Here is a 19702-nt window from a genome sequence, read left to right on the forward strand (position 1 = left end):
CCCCGTTTACACACACCTCAGAGAGCAGACGGAGCCTCAGGGGGTTGTAGTCTTATCTGAACGATGACACCTCCACAATCCAGCATTCCCTCACAACTGCATCAGCGTGTCAGTTTAAATTGGGTGCCCAGCTCTCTGAAGGGGGCATGAACCCACAGCCTCTGATTCAGAATTGGCAGTGCCACCAACTGAGCTAGTAACTGGATAGTTTCAGTATCCCAATAACCGGTACTAAAGTCACTTTTTCTTAATTCTTTTAAGTTTATTTATTATTATCACAAGTAGGCTTACAGTTCTTTTCTATTCATTCATGGGGTGTGGGGGTCACTGGCTGGGCCAGCGCTTATTGTCCATCCCTGAGGATATTTAAGTGTCAACCACATTGCTGTGGCTCTGAAGTCACATGTAGGCCAGACCAGGTAAGGACGGCAGATTTCCTTCCCTAAAGGATATCAGTGAACCAGTTGGGTTTTTCTGACATTCGACAATGGTTTCATGGTCACCAGTAGATTCTTAGTTCCAGATTTGTATTGAACTCAAATTTCACCACCTGCCGTGGTAGGATTCGAACGCGGGTCCCCAGAATATTACACTGGAGCACTGGATTACTAGTCCAGCGACAATACCTCTATACCACTGCCTCCCCAAACACTGCAGTGAAGTTGCTATGAAAATCCCCTAGTTGCCACACTCCGGTGCCTGTTCGGGTACGTTGAGGGAGAATTTAGCATGACCAACCCACGTCACCTTTGGATAGTGGGGGGGAAATCTGAGCGCCTGTAGGAAGCCCATGCAGACATGGGGAGAATGTGCAGACTTTGCACAGACACTCACCCAAGCCAGGAATCAAACCCAGGTCTCCGTCGCTGTGAGGCAGCCGTGAACAAAGAACAATCCAGCACGGGAACAGGCCCTTCGGCCCTCCAAACCTGCATCGATCCCATTGTCCTATCTAGACCAAGCACCTGTATCCCTCTATTCCCCGTCTGTTCATATGTCTATCCAGGAATGTCTGTCCACCAGTGTACAACAGTGCTGCCCATGGTTTCAAAGGTCAAGGGGATGATATAAATTTTATGTTATGGGCAGATAAGAGCCTGAACATCTCAGTTTGCAACACCATTTCTTGTACGTTTTAACCAACTATGTCTAACCATTGATACTTACAGCACTCCCAAAGCCCCCTGGGACTCCGATCGTTGTGGAGACCACCGCCACCAGTGTGACTTTAACGTGGGATTCCGGCAACCCTGACCACATCAACTATTACATCATTGAGTACAGGCCCAAGAACACGGACGTTCTCTACCAGACCATCGACGGCATCCAAACCCTGCGCTACAGCATAGGCGGCCTGAGCCCTTACTCTGATTATGAGTTCCGGATCTCCGCGGTCAACTCCATCGGCCAGGGTCCGCCCAGTGAGACAGTGGAGACGAGAACTGGCGAGCAGGTCCCCTCCAGCTCGCCCAGGAACGTCCAGGCGCGGATGTTGAGCGCGACCACCATGCTAATTCAGTGGGAGGAGCCCGAAGAGCCCAACGGCCAAATTCGCGGTTACCGGGTCTACTACACGATGGAACCGCAGCAGCCGGTCAGCAACTGGCAGAAGCACAATCTGGACGACAGTCTTCTAACCACTGTCGCCAACCTGATACCGCAGACCACATACAGCGTCAAGGTTTTGGCTTTCACCTCCGTCGGGGATGGGCCCCTATCACCTGAAATTCAGGTCAAAACCCAGCAAGGAGGTGAGTGGCATTTGGCGATCGGTTGCACAATAGTCCTGAGGTTCATAGAATCCCTACAGTACAGAAGGAGGCCATTTGGCCCACCGAGCCTGTACCAACCAGAATCCCACCAGGACTTATGCCTGTAACCCTACACGTTTACCCTGCTAACCCCCCCCGACCCCTGGGTCAATTTAGCATGGCCTATCCACCCAACCCGCACATCTTTGGAGCATGGGAGGAACACATTAAGAAGTCTCACTACACCAGGTTAAAGTCCAACCAGTTTATTTGACAGTAAACCCACAAGCTTTCGGAAACGAATGTGGGATTACTATCAAATAAACTGGTTGGACTTCAACCTGGTGTTGTGAGACTTCTTACTATGTTTACTCCAGTCCATCGCCAGCATCTCTACATCGTGTGGGAGGAAACCAGAGCCCCTGGAGGAAAACCACACAGACACAGAGTGAAAGTGCAAACTCCACACAGACAGTGACCCGTGGCGGGAATTGAACCCGGGTCCCTGGTGCCGTAAGGCAGCAGTGCGAACCACTGTGCCACCATGCTGCTGTTTCACATTATAGACTGATGGTTCAGGCAGGAGAGAACTCCAGGCCCAAGATATCTCTTTAATAAATTTTTTTTTTGCTACTTTATTTCTAATCAAAAAAGCCAATTAAATCCAATCATGGTCCCCACATAAGGGACAAACCAGATCCAAGCTGACAAGACAAGGATATATACCCTATCTTGGGCTAGATCCAACAAGATCCAAGCTGAGGGATTGTACTCTCTCCCAGGCTTGATCTCACACTTCACCTTAGCCAAACGCCGAGATAACTTTGAAAAATGGCATCAGGCCCAAGAACACGGACATTCTTAGCTAACCTCATTGGCTACCCTGAACTCTCACACTTGATCTTAGCCAAAAGGCTGAGAAGATATCTCTTCAGTAAAGTGTTGAGTCCCCAGCATAATTTGTACTAATTCTCACATACACACCAAATTCAAAGTGGATGTTTCCTACTTTCTGTTATCAGGCAATGCCTTTCTTCACCACCCGTGCTGGGGAGATTTGTAGATTTTAATGAGATTGGGGTCCGAGTGACAAAGGTATGGATTTGGGAGGGAATTATCTGAGATGGCAAGATGGCACAGTGGTTAGCATTGCTGCCTCACAGCGCCAGGGACTCGGATTCAATTCCGACTAAAAGGGCTAAAAGAGGACATGAGAAGACTTTGGCTGATAGGGTTAAGGAGAATCCTAAGGCGTTCTATAGGTATGTCAAGAACAGAAGGTTGGTTAGGGCAAGGTTAGGGCCAGTTATAGACGGAAGAGGGAAGTTATGTGTGGAACCGGAGGAGATTGGTGAAGCAGTGAACCAATATTTCTCTTCGGTGTTCATGCAGGGGGACATGGATATAGCTGAGGAGGACACTGGGTTGCAGGGGAGTAGAATTGACAGCGTTACAGTTGATAAGGAGGATGTGCTGGATATTCTGGAGGGTCTGAAAATAGATAAGTCCCCTGGTCCGGATGGGATTTACCGCAGGATTCTCTGGGAGGCAAGAGAAGTGATTGCAGAGCCTCTGGCTCTGATCTTCAGGTCGTCGTTGGCCTCTGGTATAGTACCAGATGATTGGAGGTTAGCGAATGTTGTCCCATTGTTTAAGAAGGGGAACAGAGACTTCCCCGGGAATTATAGACCGGTGAGTCTCACTTCTGTTGTGGGCAAGGTTTTGGAAAAAATTATTAGGGATAGGATTTATAGTTATTTGGAGAGTAATGAGTTGATTGGAGATAGTCAGCATGGTTTTGTGGCGGGTAGGTCGTGCCTTACTAACCTTATTGAGTTTTTTGAGAAAGTGACCAAAGAGGTGGATGGGGGTAAGGCAGTGGACGTGGTGTATATGGATTTTAGTAAGGCGTTTGATAAGGTTCACCATGGTAGGCTTCTGCACAAAATGCAGATGTATGGGATTGGGGGTGATCTAAGGAACTGGATTAGGAATTGGCTAGCGGATAGGAGACAGAGGGTAGTGGTTGACGGTAAATATTCATCATGGAGTTCGGTTACAAGTGGTGTGCCTCAGGGATCTGTGTTGGGGCCACTGCTGTTTGTGATTTTTATTAATGATCTGGATGAGGGTATAGTTGGGTGGATCAGTAAATTTGCTGATGACACCAAAGTCGGAGGTGTGGTAGATAGTGAGGAAGGGTGTCATAGTTTGCAGGAAGACTTAGACAGGTTGCAGAGCTGGGCCGAGAGGTGGCGGATGGAGTTTAATGCAGAGAAATGTGAGGTAATTCACTTTGGTAGGAATAACAGATGTGTTGAGTATAGGGCTAACGGGAAGACTTTGAATAGTGTGGAGGAGCAGAGGGATCTAGGTGTATGTGTACATAGATCCCTGAAAGTTGGGAATCAAGTAGATAAGGTTGTTAAGAAGGCATACAGTGTCTTGGCGTTTATTGGTAGGGGGATTGAATTTAGGAGTCGTAGCGTTATGTTGCAACTGTACACAACTCTGGTGCGGCCGCACTTGGAGTATTGTGTGCAGTTCTGGTCCCCACATTACAGGAAGGATGTGGAGGCTTTGGAGAGGGTGCAGAGGAGGTTTACCAGGATGTTGCCTGGTATGGAGGGGAGATCCTATGAGGAGAGGCTGAGGGATTTGGGGTTGTTTTCGCTGGAAAGAAGGCGGCTAAGAGGGGATCTTATTGAAACATATAAGATGATTAGAGGTTTAGATAGGGTGGATAGTGATAGCCTTTTTCCTCTGATGGAAAAATCTAGCACGAGGGGGCATGGCTTTAAACTAAGGGGGGGTAGTTATAGGACAGATGTCAGGGGTAGGTTCTTTACCCAGAGGGTGGTGAGGGATTGGAATGCCCTGCCTGCTGCAGTTGTAAATGCGCCTAGTTTGGGGGCGTTTAAGAGGTCTGCGGACAGGTTTATGGACGAAAAGGGATTGGTTTAGGTTAGTGGGTCATTGTTGTTGTTTTTTTTTTAACTGGTCGGCGCAACATCGTGGGCCGAAGGGCCTGTTCTGCGCTGTAATGTAATGTTCTATGTTCTATGTTCTGTTTGCACGTTCTCCCCGTGTCTGCACGGGTTTCTTCTGTGTCCTCCCACAGTCCAAAGATGTGCGGGTTAGGTGGATTGGCCTTGCTAACTTGACTCTAGTGTCAGGATAAATACATGGGGTTTTGGAAATAGGGCCTGGGTGGGATTGTAGTCGGTGCAGACTCAATGGGCTGAATGGCCTCCTTCTGTACCGTAGGGATTCTATATGGGGCAGTACTTTCTGGCTGCACTCGACCCAAAACCGGAAAATCCCACCTGAGGTCAGTAGACTTTTGCAATGTCCCCCCCGCTATGATTCCCATGGTGGGCGGGACAGGAACCCCCCCCCCCCGCCCCCGCAGAGTTATAGAGTGCAACTTGATTGAGTCGGTTTTGAAATTAGCTTTGCACGGTGACCATTCTTTGATCAGACCACAGTCTCTCTCCCTTGCCCCGTATAAATACACTTCTATCAGTGAATACCTCAACTCATTCTTTACTAATGTCATTGTGTAGCTTCTGTCTGAAATGTCTCACTAAGCTATTTGCTTAAGTGTTACCTTCCTCAACCCCAAAAATGAGAAACACTCTTGCATAGTAGGATGGCCCATCTGACCCATTACATCCCTGGACCTCATGTTGTAGATTTCCAATGCAGACCCTGCAGTCACACTTGTCAAGCAAGTGAGAACATACTGCTTCCTTTAATTCACTCTTGAGATATGTATTGCTGGCAACGCCAGCATTATTTGTCCATCTTTAGCTGCCTTGAGAAAATGGTGGTGTTCCTTCCAAAAGAAAGTGACCTCAGAGAGTGGTCAGCCACATTAGTGTGGGACTGGAGTCACACATAAGCTCACTGTCTCTTTATTTTGACTCACTTATTTTCTGAGTCAGCTCAATGACGATCTCATTAGACCTCAACACTGGAGAGGTTGTTTCTCATTGGTCACTCCTTCAAGTTCATAGTTAAGATAGCCAATATTGAAAGGCGTGGAAAGCAGCCAATGGCAGGCTTGAACCAGGAGACTAGGATGGCCCAGATCTTTGAGTGTGAAAATTTCCGACAGGCTTGTCATTCTAGAGGCTAGATTTAGGTTTTTTGCAGAGCTCAGCCAATGACTTATTAAGTTTATCTAGTCAGAAGCTGACAAGATATATCCAGAAGATTACAGATTCCAGCCCTGATCTGTGCTGGGTTAATTGACCACAGCAGAAGCACTCTGGCAATGTACAAGAGCCCTGGGTTAGGGAATTTAAAATTAGTCTGCAGTCACATCCAAGATTTAATGCCTTGCGGAGTACAAGGAGGGAACCTATCAAAACAAACATGTTAATTTATTGAACTGCATTCAGATGTAAATTCCTTGCGGTCTACAGTTGAAGCAGGAGTTGTATCCTATTTGTTACATATTTGGGACTACGAGCAGCACCATTTTGGAGTATGAAACTAGAAGAGAAAATGATGGAAAATCTAAGCAGGTCTGGCAGCCTCTGTAAGGAGAGAAAAGAGTTGACCTTTCGAGTCCAAGTGGCCCTTTGTCAAAACTAAAAGACAGAGAAAGTGGGAGATCTTTATACTGTAGGATGAGGGAATGAGTCATAGTCACAAAAAACAAGGGGAACAAGAGTATTTCCCCTTTCCCCCTTTTTCTCAATTTAACCTCTCTCCCACCCATCCCCCCCCCTTCCCCCCACATCTTCATCTATCACAGTTTACCCTCTGATTTCAGCTTCTCTGCCATTTGGCCATTCACACCTTCTGTTCTCAATATCGACTGCCATTAGCAGCCTTTCCCCTTGTTTCTGTAATGACTTATCTCTCATTCCCTCACCCTAAGTATAAATGGGGCGGTACGGTGGCACAGTTGTTGGCACTGCTGCTTCAGGTTCAACTCTGGCCTCAGGTGACTGGCTGTGTGGAGTTTGCACATTCTCCCCGTGCCTGTGTGGGTTTCCTCCAGGTTCTCTGGTTGCCTTCCATACTCCAAAGATATGCAGGTTAGGTTGATTGGTCATGCTAAATTGCCCCTTAGTATAAGGGGGATTAGCAGGGTAAACACTCGGAATACAGGGATAGCTTGTTGTCGGTGCAGTCGCGATGGACCGAATGGCCACCTTCTGCACTCTAGGCATTCTATGATTCTATTCTAAAATGGAGACAAAGATTGTGACCTAAAATTATTGAACTCAGTGTTGACTCTGGAAGTCTGTAAGGTGACCCCACAGATGGTGTCTGACCTGCTGAGTGTCATAGGTTAATAGAATAGATATGATAATAAGTGATGCAGACCATGGTGTAACAGAGACATCATGTGCTAGATGCTCGGGAGAGAAGATTGAACAGCCTGCACCCAGAAGAGACCTATGTGGGCTGGCACGGCGACACAGTTGTTAGCAGTGCTGCCTCACAGCGCCAGGGACCCGGGTTTGATTCAAGTCTTGGGTCACTGTCTGTGCGGAGTCTGCACGTTCTCCCCATGTCTGCGTGGGTTTCCTCTGGGTGGTCCGGTTTCCTGCCAAAGTTAGGTGCATTGGCCACGCTAAATTCTCCCTCAGTGTACCCGAACAGGCACCGGAGTGTGGCGAGCAGGGGGTTTTCACATAAAATAACTTCATTGCAGTGTTAATGTAAGCCTACCTGTGACACTAACAAATAAACCTACTCTGCGACCTCTTAAATATGGACCCGAATTCGATGAGTGTAGGGTGGTGTGTTTGACTTTATTACACTGTATGCATGGTGGCATCTTGATAAATGCCCTTTCCCCATGAACTATTTAACATTAGATTAGGTTTGGACTATTGTGCCTTGTGTGGCGTGTCATGTCAACTGGATCTGACCTGCGCTGAGGTGCATTAAGTCTGACAGTCAGCTTAGGGTGCGACCTGTTATCTGACTGCCATTTCTTGAGAAGCAATCAATGCAGCGACAGACTCCTGTTACAAATCACAGCCTCGTCACAAAGGCAGCAATGGCAGCAGTATCTTGTAAAAAAAAAGAAAATCCTTGTTGAAAATTCCATCTGCATTATTTCCAAAAGAAGGCTTTTGATGGACAGTAAGCTTTGTTGGAGCGCTGCCAATATAGATGGCGGTTTTCCAAGTTGGATTTCCATGTTGGCGGCGATGTGAAGAAATGTGCTACTCACAATGTTATTCACAACCTTCAGACCAGGAGGAGATAGATAGAAGCATTGGGGATAGGAGCAGGAGGAGGCTATTTGGCCCTTCGAGCCTGCTACACCATTCATCACAATCATGGCTGATCATTCCAACTAATCCTGCTTTTTCCCCATAACCTTTGATCCCATTCGTCCCAAGTGCTGTATCCAACCACCTCTTGAATTACATTCAATGTTTTTGGATGATTGAAGGCATGATAATGTTAGGGTATGCAAGAATTGATCCAAAATTCACAGGGCAGGGGAAGGAGAGAGATCAGCAGTTGCTCTGTCTGCCATCGATTGACCTCTGCTGGAAAGCGTGTTCCTCAGGTGAGGCAGGACACTGTGAAACCATGCACGATAAAACCAGGGTGACCAACACTCTGGTAACCAGACGAGCACGGGGTTTACTAGTGAGCAAAGGGTTGGGTATCAATGGACTGTTAATCACAGTGCATCTTGTTAAGGGTGGCACAGTGGCACTGCTGCCTCACAGCACCAGAGATCCAGGTTCTATTCTGGCCTCAGGTGACTGTCTGTGTGGAGTTTGCACATTCTCCCCGTGTCTGCATGGGTTTCCTCTGGGTGCTCCAGTTTCCTCCCAGAGCCCAAAGATGTGCACATTAGGTTGATCGGCCATGCTAAATTTCTCCTGGCTACCCCAAAATGTTTAGGTTAGGGAATTAGCGGAGTAAATACATGGGATTATGGCGCTAAGGCCTGGATGAGATAAAAATGTGGGTTGGCACTGACTGAATGGGCCAAATGGCCTCCTTCTGCAGTGTGGAGATTCTATGAAATTGCTGGTTAAACGTGTGGCATTGATTGCCCCATACATGGAGACAGCTGGAACACTTTGGTGTTGGAGAGCTTCTTGTGTTTTAGTAGCACTGAGGAAATGTTACACAATAAACCTGCTTGAACCTGAGAGACCTGACTGGATTGATTCTTCCACTGTAACCCTTTACTCTGAGCAACATTACCTTACTGCTCAAATCATTAGACTCTCTCAGGCTCAGTCTCCCACAGGTTATCCTCCAAATACAGGAGGAACATAGAACATAGAAAAACAGGCCCTTCAGCCCACAAGTTGCGCAGATGGTATCCATACCTACTAGGCTTACCTATAACGCTCAACACTATTAAGTTCCATGTACTCATCCAGAAGTCTCTTGAAAGACCCTATCGAATTTGCCTCCACCACCACCGACGGCAGCCGATTCCACTCACCCACCACCCTCTGAGTGAAAAACTTACCGCTGACATCTCCTCTGTACCTACTCCCCAGCACCTTAAACCTGTGTCCTCTCGTAGCGATCATTCCAGCCCTGGGAAAAGGCCTCTGAGAATCCACCCGATCTATACCTCTCAACATCTTACACGCTTCCATCAGGCCACCTCTCATCCTTCGTCTCTCCAAGGAGAAAAGACCGAGCTCCCTCATAAGGCATGCCACCCAATCCAGGCAACATCCTTGTAAATCTCCTCTGCACCCTTTCAATAGCTTCCACACCTTTCCTGTAATGAGGCAACCAGAACTGCGCACAGAAAGGCACTCCTGACGTGAGGTGGCAAAAACCATCAAAATCGGGGACAATCTCTTACAGGACAGGGCACCTGGCCATTCGGGGTGAAAGAGGCTGTATGTTCTCTGGCGTGGCGAGACCACGACTCGCTGTTTTCAGGAGAGCACATTCAGGAGCAGGAAGGTGTATTTAAACCTGGCATTGAATCAGCGATCTATCTGGTATGAGGTGAAAAGGGAGACAGAGACATTGGTGAGAGTGCGTTCATCACCTCGATATGAATGCATCAAACTGGATCGCTGCCCATTTCTTCCCATTAGTTTGGGTCCGTGTGATTTAATATTTTATGCCTGTAATAAAAAGGAGCCAAGAACACTAAACCATGCCGTACCTTCTGACAGCAATGCATTCGCCATAGGATTGTGTTGTATTTTTGCAAGTTTCTCTTCACAAACTAGGCGCAGCAGTTGATACCTGTTGTACCCACAGGTCAGAGTATTTTCTACATAAAATGTCTGCTGCTAGGCAGTGTCTGACCAACCTTTGTAGAGAAACAATCAGAGAAAGAGTCAAGCGCCAGTATCTAAATGTTCCTCTCTGATGTTCTTCTGACAGTCCCGATCTATCCACTTCTCTTTCAAGCTTCAAGTGGAAGTTTGTGAAGTTGAGGACTCGCGGCAGTTTTGGGATCTGATGGTTTGAAAATGGTGATCAAACGCCAAAGTACATATTTTGCTTGTATGGAGCTGGCGTTGTGCCAGCAGCTCGTGTCTTTTCATTGGCTGAATTCAATATTTTTGGTCTCTTCTTTCAGTTCCTGGGCAACCAATTAACTTCAAAGCCACCCCGAAATCTGAGACGAGTATTGAGCTGCAGTGGCACGCGCCCAGGGAGGAGACTATCATCAGCTATGAGCTGTACTATCGTGATGAGGAGCTGGGGAAAGAGGTGAGACACTGATCCAGTTCAGCGGCAGGGAAAAGTCTGGCCTAAAGTTTGAAAGTTTATTTATTAGTGTCACAAGTCGGCTTACATTAGCACTGCAATGAAGTAACTGTGAAAATCCCCTGGTCGCCGCACTCCAGTGCCTGTTCGGGTACACAGGGAGAATTTTGTGTGGCCAATGCATGTCTTTTGGACCATGGGAGGAAACCGGAGCACCCGGAGGAAACCCATGCCGACATGGGGAGATTCTGCACAGTGACTCAAGCCTGGAATCGAGCCCAGGTCCCTGGCGCTGTGAGGCTAACCACTGTGCCACCGTGCCAGCCGAATACATTTTCAGCCATCTACAGTTAGATTGCATTCAATAAGGTGTCATGTGAAAGGTTGTTGCACTAGATGAGGTTAGGTCTAATATTATGGGAGGATGATTAGTTAAAGGTCAAAAAATTAAATAAGAATAATGGGTAATTCTCTGGCTGTTAGGCAGCTACTACTGAGATACCACAAGCATCTCAGCTATCATAGAATCATAGAATCCTGCAGTGCAGAAAGAGACCATTCAGCCCATCGAGTTTGCACTGATCACAATCCCACGCAAACCCTATCGCCATAACCCCACATTTTTATGTTGCTAGTCCCCCTGACACTAAGGGGCAATTTTAGCATGGCCAATCAACCTAACCCGCACACCTTTGGACTGTGGGAGGAAACCGGAGCACCCCGAGGAAACCCACGCAGACACGGGGAGAATGTGCAGCCTCCACACAGGCAGTGACCCGAGGCCGAAATTGAGCCTGGGTCCTTGGCACGGTGAGGCAACAGGGCCCACCACTATGCCATTGGGCTGCCCCTACCTACAAATAATATTAATACTTAAGTGAAGGTACTGAGTGTAATGTATCAAAGTTTGCTAAACGATACCAAAAGAGGTGATTCTCCACTCCTGCCAATTGGAGGTAGGATCTCCACTGGCCAGTTGAACTGGGTGCCAGGGCTAAAATCAGAATTGTGCTGCGATTCTACCAGTCCGTCCTACCATAGAATCTAATTGATAAGCTGAAAATATGAAGAATGTGTTATTACCGGGTTTGAGGACAGATGTTCCAACCTCCTGATGTGCTGGCGCCCATCCTTCCCCCCCCCAACCCCCTCCCATACACAGCGTGAAGTCCAGGGTGGGTTTAGTACAGGTCCTGACAGCCATGGACTCTGGCACGTTGGACTCCAAGGAAGAGGGGGGGTTAGCAAAGAGATTTTGAGAATGCTTGACAGGATAGGTGATGAGGGGGTCAAGAATTAGGGGCCATAGTCTCACAATAAGGCACCGGCCAGTTTGGGCTGAAATTTAGAAGATAGTCTGTTTCGGAGTGTCGAGCAGACTCGATGATGGCCTCTTTCTGCACTGTAGGGATTCCATGGTTCTTCACTCAGAGGGTTCTGAATCTTCGAAGTTCTCTGCCTCAGAGATGCTCAAAAAAGAATAAATTCAAGACCGCAGTAAGATTTTTGGATCCTCGGGGAATGAAGAAATATGAGGATCATGCGAAAGAATAGAGTTGAGGTCAACAGTCTTATTAAATGGTGGAGCAGGCCCGGGGGCTATATGGTCTACTCCTCTTCTTCTTCATGTTCTTATTTGTTCATTGTATCTATGCTCTTCACACAAGTGGCAATATCTTTACCTGGTCTTCAGCAAGCCACTTAATGATCTTAAAGATCTTTATCTTGTCAACACGAGGAAACACCGAATTGACACAAGAATAAAAGTGCCCTGTACTTGTCCTGATTATCTTCTTTTTATTCAATCCTGGGATGTGGGCATTCATGGTTGGGGCAGCATTTATTGCCCATCCGTGAGAGCATATGGGTGGGTTTTCTCCGGGTGCTCCGGTTTCCTCCCACACCCCAAAGATGTGCTGTTAGGCTGATTGGTGTAACAAATTGACCCTAAATTAGTCTCCCCTCAATGTGGAATGCCATAAGCATAGACAAGGGTCATGGGTGGAGAGGGGACTCAAAATATTAAAATGGCGGCGCGGGCTCGTTGGGCCGAAGGGCCTGTTTCCCATGCTGTGTTGTTCTTTGTTCTTTGTTCATTTAAGAGTCAACCATATTGCTGTGGCTCTGGAGTCCAGACTGGGTAAGGATGGCAGATTTCCCTCCCTAAAGGACATGAGAGAACCATCGGGTGTTTTTCACGACAATCATGATCATCATCAGAATTTTAATTCCAGATTTTTTAAATTGAGTTTAAATTCCACTACCTGTTGTGGTGGGAGTCAAACCCGGATCTCCAGCGTATTACCCTGGGTCTCTGGTTTACTAGTCCAACGCCTAGTTAGATTAAACCACACCTCCCCTTAATGATGGTTCAAAAAGGACAAAGAAAACCAGGCATTCCATCGCACAGTCTGAGTTGGAACCTGAAATTTCCTTTCAAATCTGCAAACCTCCCTCACAGAGTTAAACTGTTAACATCTCTCTTTGGCTCAGTTAAGAGTCTCAGGGGAGCTCAGTTCCACTTTAGCAGCATTCTGTTGCTGTAGAGCATGTTCGTCCTTACACAATATGTAATATATCATAAGCATTTCCACAGGAAATCTGCTGATTATGTTATGTCAACATGCATTTTGTCCATTACAGGAGCTTTCTTTAAAATTTCAGAACAGTCAAAACCACTTATTTGTAATTGTACAGAGTAACTCTGGAAAACCTTCGAGACAACAGAAAATATCTTGCCGATGCAAGACTCACAACGTCTGGGGCTGGTAATTGATTTGTAGTATCATTGAGGTTTACAGCATGGAAACAGGCCCTTCAGCCCAACTTGTCCATGCTGCCCCTTTTTTTAACCCCTAATTCAGCCCCAATTGCCCATCTTTGGCCCATATCCCTCTCTACACATCGTACCCATGTAACTGTCTAAACTCTTTTTAAAAGACAAAATTGCACCGGCCTCTACCACTACCTCTGGCAGCTTGTTCCAGACACTCATCACCCTTTGTGTGAAAAAATTGCCTCTCTGGACACTTCTGTATCTCTTCCCTCTTCCCAACATTAAACCTATGCCCTCCAGTTTTAGACTCCCCTACTTCTGGGAAAAGATCTTGACTATCCAGCTGATCTGTGCCCCTCACTATTTTATAGACCTCTATAAGATCACCCCTCAGCCTCCTACTCTCCAGGAAAAGAAGTCCCAGTCTATCCAGCCTCTCCTTATAACTCAAACCATCAAGTCCCGGTAGTATCCTCGTAAATCTTTTTTGCACTCTCTCTCTAGTTTACTAATATCATTTCTATAATAGGGTGACCAGAACTGCACACAGTATTCCAAATGTGGCCTTACCAATATCATACTTTAGAAAGTCAATTTGATGTGCGTTTAATCCTACCTTAAAGGGGTTTATATTTTAGCAGACGAATTGTGTGTCACTGTGTATAATGTTAGTGTGAGCGATACCACAGGATATTCCCCAATATATAGATATGAGATGTGTAAACTGATTTCAGTATAACATCAAGTGCATATGGATGTTTCTTTCCGCAGGAAGTGATAACCTTTCAGCCTAGCACGTCGTACAGTGTGACAGGGCTACGTCCGAACACTCTGTACTATTTCCGATTGGCCGGACGTTCTGAGCATGGCCTTGGCGTCTTCACCTCCCAGATCTCTGCACGGACCCTCCAGGCCAGTAGGTTTCATTCCACGTTCACCTTTCAGATACTGTCAGAGTAAAGGATGTTGGGATTCTGTGTGAACTATGAGCCAAACTTCCCGATGAAAAACTGAATTGCGGACATGCCAATTTGAAGTGTCCATCTGCCTACACCCCCACTTACACTAAGAAAGTCTGGGTGAACCATTGCCTTTGGTCCCATCTGCCTGGGTTAGATATGTTGCCTCCCCATTCTGATATATATATGAGAATATGGTAATGAAATGAGTTTAGATATTCAAACAGGTGGGAACAGGTCTATTTAATAAACATAAGAACCAGGAGCAGGAGTGGGCCATTTGGCTCCTCGTGCCTGCTCCGCTATTCAATAAGATCATGGTTGATCTTTTCATGGACTCAGCTCCACTTCCCCGCCTGCTCACCACAGCCCTTAATTCCTTTACTGTTCAAAAATCTATCTATCTTTGCCTTAAAAATATTCAGTGGCCCCGAATGCTTCACCGGGCAGGGAATTCCATAGATTCACAACCCATGTTCTGAAAGCTTGATGGTGTTTATTATCAGATAAACCTACTGGAGTTTAACCTGGTGTTGTGAGACTTCTTAGCGTGTTTACCCCAGACCAACGCCGGCATCTCCACATCATGTCTTGCCAAATACGCAGACACGGTGGCTGTGGAAACAAGGTGGCTGAGGCCAGGGAGACGAACAGGGTAACTGGGCGTAATGAAAACAGGAAATGCTGTGTGCATTTTCCTGAATGCCCTTCATAGCGATACACTGTGTGCCATTTAAAATGCTCAGCCAGTGAAATGGTGAAATCAGTACTGTTGCTTTCGGAATATCTCACTGTGTTGCCAGTGCCACGTCCCTTTCTCTCAGCCGCAACCACAGCCACGTTTCGAAGGCGGAAGATTCAAATTACATTCTAAGAGTAAATTTGATTTCTGAAAACATCCCCCCACCCCCTGCAAAAGAACGTTCTCCTTTAGTAGTGTGTGCACAGTCCCAGCAGCCTCTGCTCTGTGTCAGTTTATGGAAACCCAATTTTGGTGTGTGTTGGTTGGTGAGCAACTTACAACACAAACTAGGTTCTGGGTCAAGAGAAACGATTGTTTGTTGAGAATATCAGTCAGGGGCCATATCTTCTCATAGGTTTCTTTGGGGGACTTGACTACATATCGCCTAAGACATTGAAGCTGAATTTAGGCAGCGCAAGGGGATGGGATTTGAATTGGATCTGATTCTAACTGGCGGAGGAGAATACATTCACGTCACGCCTTGTGTTGAGGGCTGGGTGGGCGAGTATGCAAGAAATGGTGTGGTTTATGTTGTGGTTGTCATTGGTTGGGTTGGCGAGGGATATGGAAGTAGCCCTTTATTTAGGTGGGGTAGGAATGAGTCAGAAACCATTTCAGATCGGGTTTGCAGGAGGAAGGTTTGGGAGCAGTTCAGAGTTGGGCTTTGAAGATCAAGATATGAGAGGTGCTTATGGAAAAATAAGGGACTCTTTGTTCGGAGGCAGAGGAAGATGTGAAAGTTTCTCCGGGTTAATTGTGGCAAAGAGGGAAGTGAATGTAAGGTTAAGGGGGAAGAACCAAGCACCTCTATTTGTTGGCGATCAGGAGATGTAAGAGAAACACAAGGTTGGGTTGAGTCAGGAGTATTCCCTGGTTGGGCTCAGGGGGCAGATTTGGCACTTGCCTCAGTTAAATGGGTTAGGTTATATTGGACCGAGTGAGATATGTGATGAACATTTGGCAGGGTTGAGAGGAAAGGAACAATGATTGGTATCTTTGGCTGGGTTTCCGTTACAGTGAGTGTGGTGGTACCAATAGTTGCCCTATATTAACAGTGTGGCTTACATTATGTCCCTAATCGTTTTCTGGTAGGGTTCCTCATTAGCTGGCCTCTGCTAGTTGACGGATCACCAATACATGCTTTGTAATTGACTGGACTGGACAAAAGTAGAAAAGGGCAATTGATTGAGATCTTACCAATATTCATTTTTAGTTTAATGGATTCCAATGTAAGTGAGATATTTCCTGTTATAATTTGCTAACAAAGTCTATTAAACGCATCCTGCTTCTACATATCATCTTCCACTTCACATAATTTCATCCACCTCCCTTTACCCCACACTCCCAATCATTTCAACCCCTTACAGACCCTTGGCTAGTGCAAGGGCAAAAGTCATCATTTAACATTTAAGCCTCCCATAATTTTGTTCCCAAATTCTACTGGTGCAGATTAACTCGGCGTTCCGATGCTAGCCTTTACCAAGTCAGGTAGGTGCATCGATAGACATTGTAACTGGAGCCTGAGGAGTGGCCTCAACTGTCCAAAAGCCACTTGGACCGTTTCAGAATTTCAAACTCGGATCATTTGATTAAACTATGATCCAGACTGTTGGTTTCATGTGACTGCCACGTCACTCCAAGAATTTTCCAGCCGCAGAGTAAGAAAACATGTTTCCTCTTACAAACAGGTTACCATGGTGTCGCTAACTTTTCAACTCTCCCTCTGAAGTACGCTCAAGAGAATTTTAAAATAAAGCACACAGCCCACATTCCGTAGTCTGTTTTTTTTCATATTTAGAAACAGATTCTCAAAAAAAAAACTGCAGGTTGTTTATCAGCATTGCCGCCCATTCAGGCTCACTCTCCACTTTTCCTTGATGTGTCACATCGCAGCAGAGGTACATTGGGCCTGGATGTTAAACCTAATTACTGCCACCCCACTCCCCCCCAGCCTTTTTCAAATTGGTTCCAATGCCTCAGTTTTGTTGGTTGAACAATATTTTCCTGCTGGCGACTTGGAAATGTAATTGGTTCAAAAACATTTGCCCCAACATTTTCTGTCTCCTTGAAGGGCACCATTACATTCTGGTAGTCTATATGAGATGTTCCTCTTGTGCATGCTAAGCTAATATGATGTGCGTTGACTCATGGGTGTGAACTGAACTGGACAGGTTGTGATGACCCTCGGTTTAGCGAGCGTTTTCTTTGGGTTAACTGCCACAGGGATGCTTCAATTCTCTGGGGCATGAAAGAGGAGGAACTCATTGGCGTTCCTACTCCTCATCAATGTCCAGTAACTCCCAGTGACCCTTGCCAATTTTTTGAATTTATTTTCAGATTTTTGAAATGTTAAAGTGAATCTAATTGTATTGCCGCATGTCCCGTCTTGAAAGGGGAGACAGTAGTTTGGTACACAGCGGATACTTGCGTTTATTATTAGACTTTTCAGTTTGCTCGGATTAAGCCCTCTTCAAGGGAATTTATGTCCTGCCAAACGGGAAAAGCGGATACTTTGTTTTTCCAGAGATTTGGACGTTGCTTCTCCCTAGATTAAGTGAAGTGCATCCACACCCTGTTATATGGCACAAATCGGTTGGTTCTATAAACCTCTATGTACACACATGCATGTACAATCCAGTAAAGAATATATTTATGCATGGTCACATTTGAGGGGAATAGAGAATTGATGCACCCAGGAGCCCTTGTGAAACATTGGACGAGTGTAAGGAATCCATTAAACTGAAAAGAATATTTCTAACTGTAACCCTTTCAGTACTGAAATTCCAAGATGCATTCAGGAGACCACCCTGCCCTTGATCAATTGTATAGCGATTGGAAACTGACCTTTGAAAGGCAGGTGGAAGTCTACATACTGAAAGGGCTTTACCGTTTTGATCTGGGAAGAGGTTGAGCTAGTTTTCACCAGAGGTCACAGGAAGGTTTTGGACTTTCACACCTTTAATCAGTAGTTCCAGGTGAGTACAGACTGAGACAGACCAGCCAGAAAGTGGTGGATGCCTGTCCAAATCACCCTCTGATAACCATCCTCTTTGAAGCAGATTTATGGGTGACATCCAACATTGCAGACTACCCAGAGCCAGTTCCTAACCAAGTACTCACCTTTCTCTAGGGTTACCTAGAGACGCTTGATGAAGGGAGGTTTTTTTTCCAAATCTGAAAGGTCTACATTTGTATCTTCAAATTAGTTGGTGGTTTTCCAAGCAAGAAGAAGGGGTAGAATTCTTTTCCTTATTACTTAGAACTCTTTTCCTTATTCCTCCTCATTCCCCCCTCCAAAGTGAAGTTTGTAGCTCGCTCCAGAGAGCGTGCATTCGAAACGATTCAAGCTTTACATTGCCTGGGTGACCAAAGCTTTCCAGTTCCAGCCAACAGAATTCCCTAATTTCTATTGTTAAAGATTCCTTCAGGTAAATGAAACCTATTAGCCAAGTTTCCAATCTGATTGTCACCTGTAGATCTGTTTCATGAGGTGAAACGATTGGGTATCAAGGATCAAGATGCCCTGTCAGGAGATAAATTATGCAGAGAAGAGCTTCATCTTTGCAAAATAAAGCACAGTTGCTCCGACTAGGCTCGATAAGCTGGACTACAATTGTAGGACTAATAAAAACAGGCATCCTCTACTGGGGGTTAGTCTATTTTCAAGTCACTTTCTCATTCAGAGATGGTTAAAATCAGTAAGAGCTTCAGCAGCAGGCCCTGTTGAGTTTCTCCTGACGCTGATGGATGAATGAGTAAATCACAGGGGTTGGCACTCTGCTCCCACATGGCCTATTCCACGACAGCAAAGTGAGAATTCTGTCTAAACTGTTGCACTTGTCAAGTGTCTTATATTGATAAATTCTATCCCATCAGATACTCCTTGCTTTGTCTAACTAGTGATGCCACAACACATCCATCAGATCCAATAGCTTGATACTCTCAGATTGCAGTCGTGAAAATATGCAATTCCTCTGCCTTCTTTTCCTCATCGAAACGTACCCCAGTAATTACCAGCAATCTCAAGAACAGCCCTTCAACAGAACACAGCACGTTTCTTAATGTGAGCTTCTTTATTTAGAAACTTTGGCTAAATTGTAAAACACGGATACTCATTGATATGGTTGGGGATCATGTCCAAATTGCTACTCCCCTCGATTTGATTTGATTTATTATTGTCACATCTACTAATATACAGTGAAGAGACACCAAGTCAACATCATTCAATGAATTGAAATTGGATTCATTGTAATTGCCCCCTTCTCCATATCGGTTGTTGTAAATTGGTACAAATCCATGTCTGCAATCTGTAATTCCAATTACTATTCACTTAAACCTTCCAGGGGTAGGTTGTTATTGGCAGCTCCGAGATGAAAGCTTTTCTTTCACTTTCCAGCCGATACCTGCAAAGTGGCTGGGAGTGAATGAGAAACTGCCTCCTTACCACTGGGCAAAATTTCCAAACCAATCACTTGGAACAAAGCAAGTTTAAGCTCCAGATGATCTTTAACTTCTCAAAAACTGACCCGGTCGATAGTTCCGAGATGGAACACTTTGCCTGTCCCTTCCAAAAGGGACAGATTCTGGAATATTCTATGTGGGCTTTGTGGAAGTTGCCGATGCCCAGAGGTCTAGAAGTCTTAGTCTGCTTACTAATCTTTGGCCAATTATATGCTGGGAGAGAAAGGGTAGGTTAACGAGGCAATCAGAGCATGCAAAGAAAGTCTTTAGTGTAAAAGCTTGAAGGAATGTCAGGTACGTACCATGAAAAATATTGGGTTTTAAT

At 45.8% G+C, this 19702-nt stretch overlaps 1 protein-coding gene across 9 annotated transcripts in view; it reads left to right on the top strand.

Moving 5' to 3' along the window:
- LOC145358780 (receptor-type tyrosine-protein phosphatase delta-like) overlaps positions 1-19702 on the top strand; it is a 517644-nt gene that overhangs the window by 317836 nt on the left and 180106 nt on the right. For all 9 annotated transcript variants that reach the window (XR_013889502.1, XM_080213067.1, XM_080213059.1 and 6 more), the window contains 3 exons: positions 1170-1751; positions 10309-10442; positions 13987-14131. Coding sequence is in view for 8 of the 9 variants with exons in the window: in XM_080213067.1 (XP_080069193.1) it covers positions 1170-1751; positions 10309-10442; positions 13987-14131 (861 nt within the window). In the remaining variant the exon portion in view is untranslated. The remainder of the gene's footprint in view (positions 1-1169; positions 1752-10308; positions 10443-13986; positions 14132-19702) is intronic.

The sequence above is a fragment of the Carcharhinus amblyrhynchos genome, chromosome 26 (genome assembly GCF_965287045.1).
Source record: "Carcharhinus amblyrhynchos chromosome 26, sCarAmb.v2.hapA, whole genome shotgun sequence".
NCBI classification, from domain to species: Eukaryota; Metazoa; Chordata; class Chondrichthyes; order Carcharhiniformes; family Carcharhinidae; genus Carcharhinus; species Carcharhinus amblyrhynchos.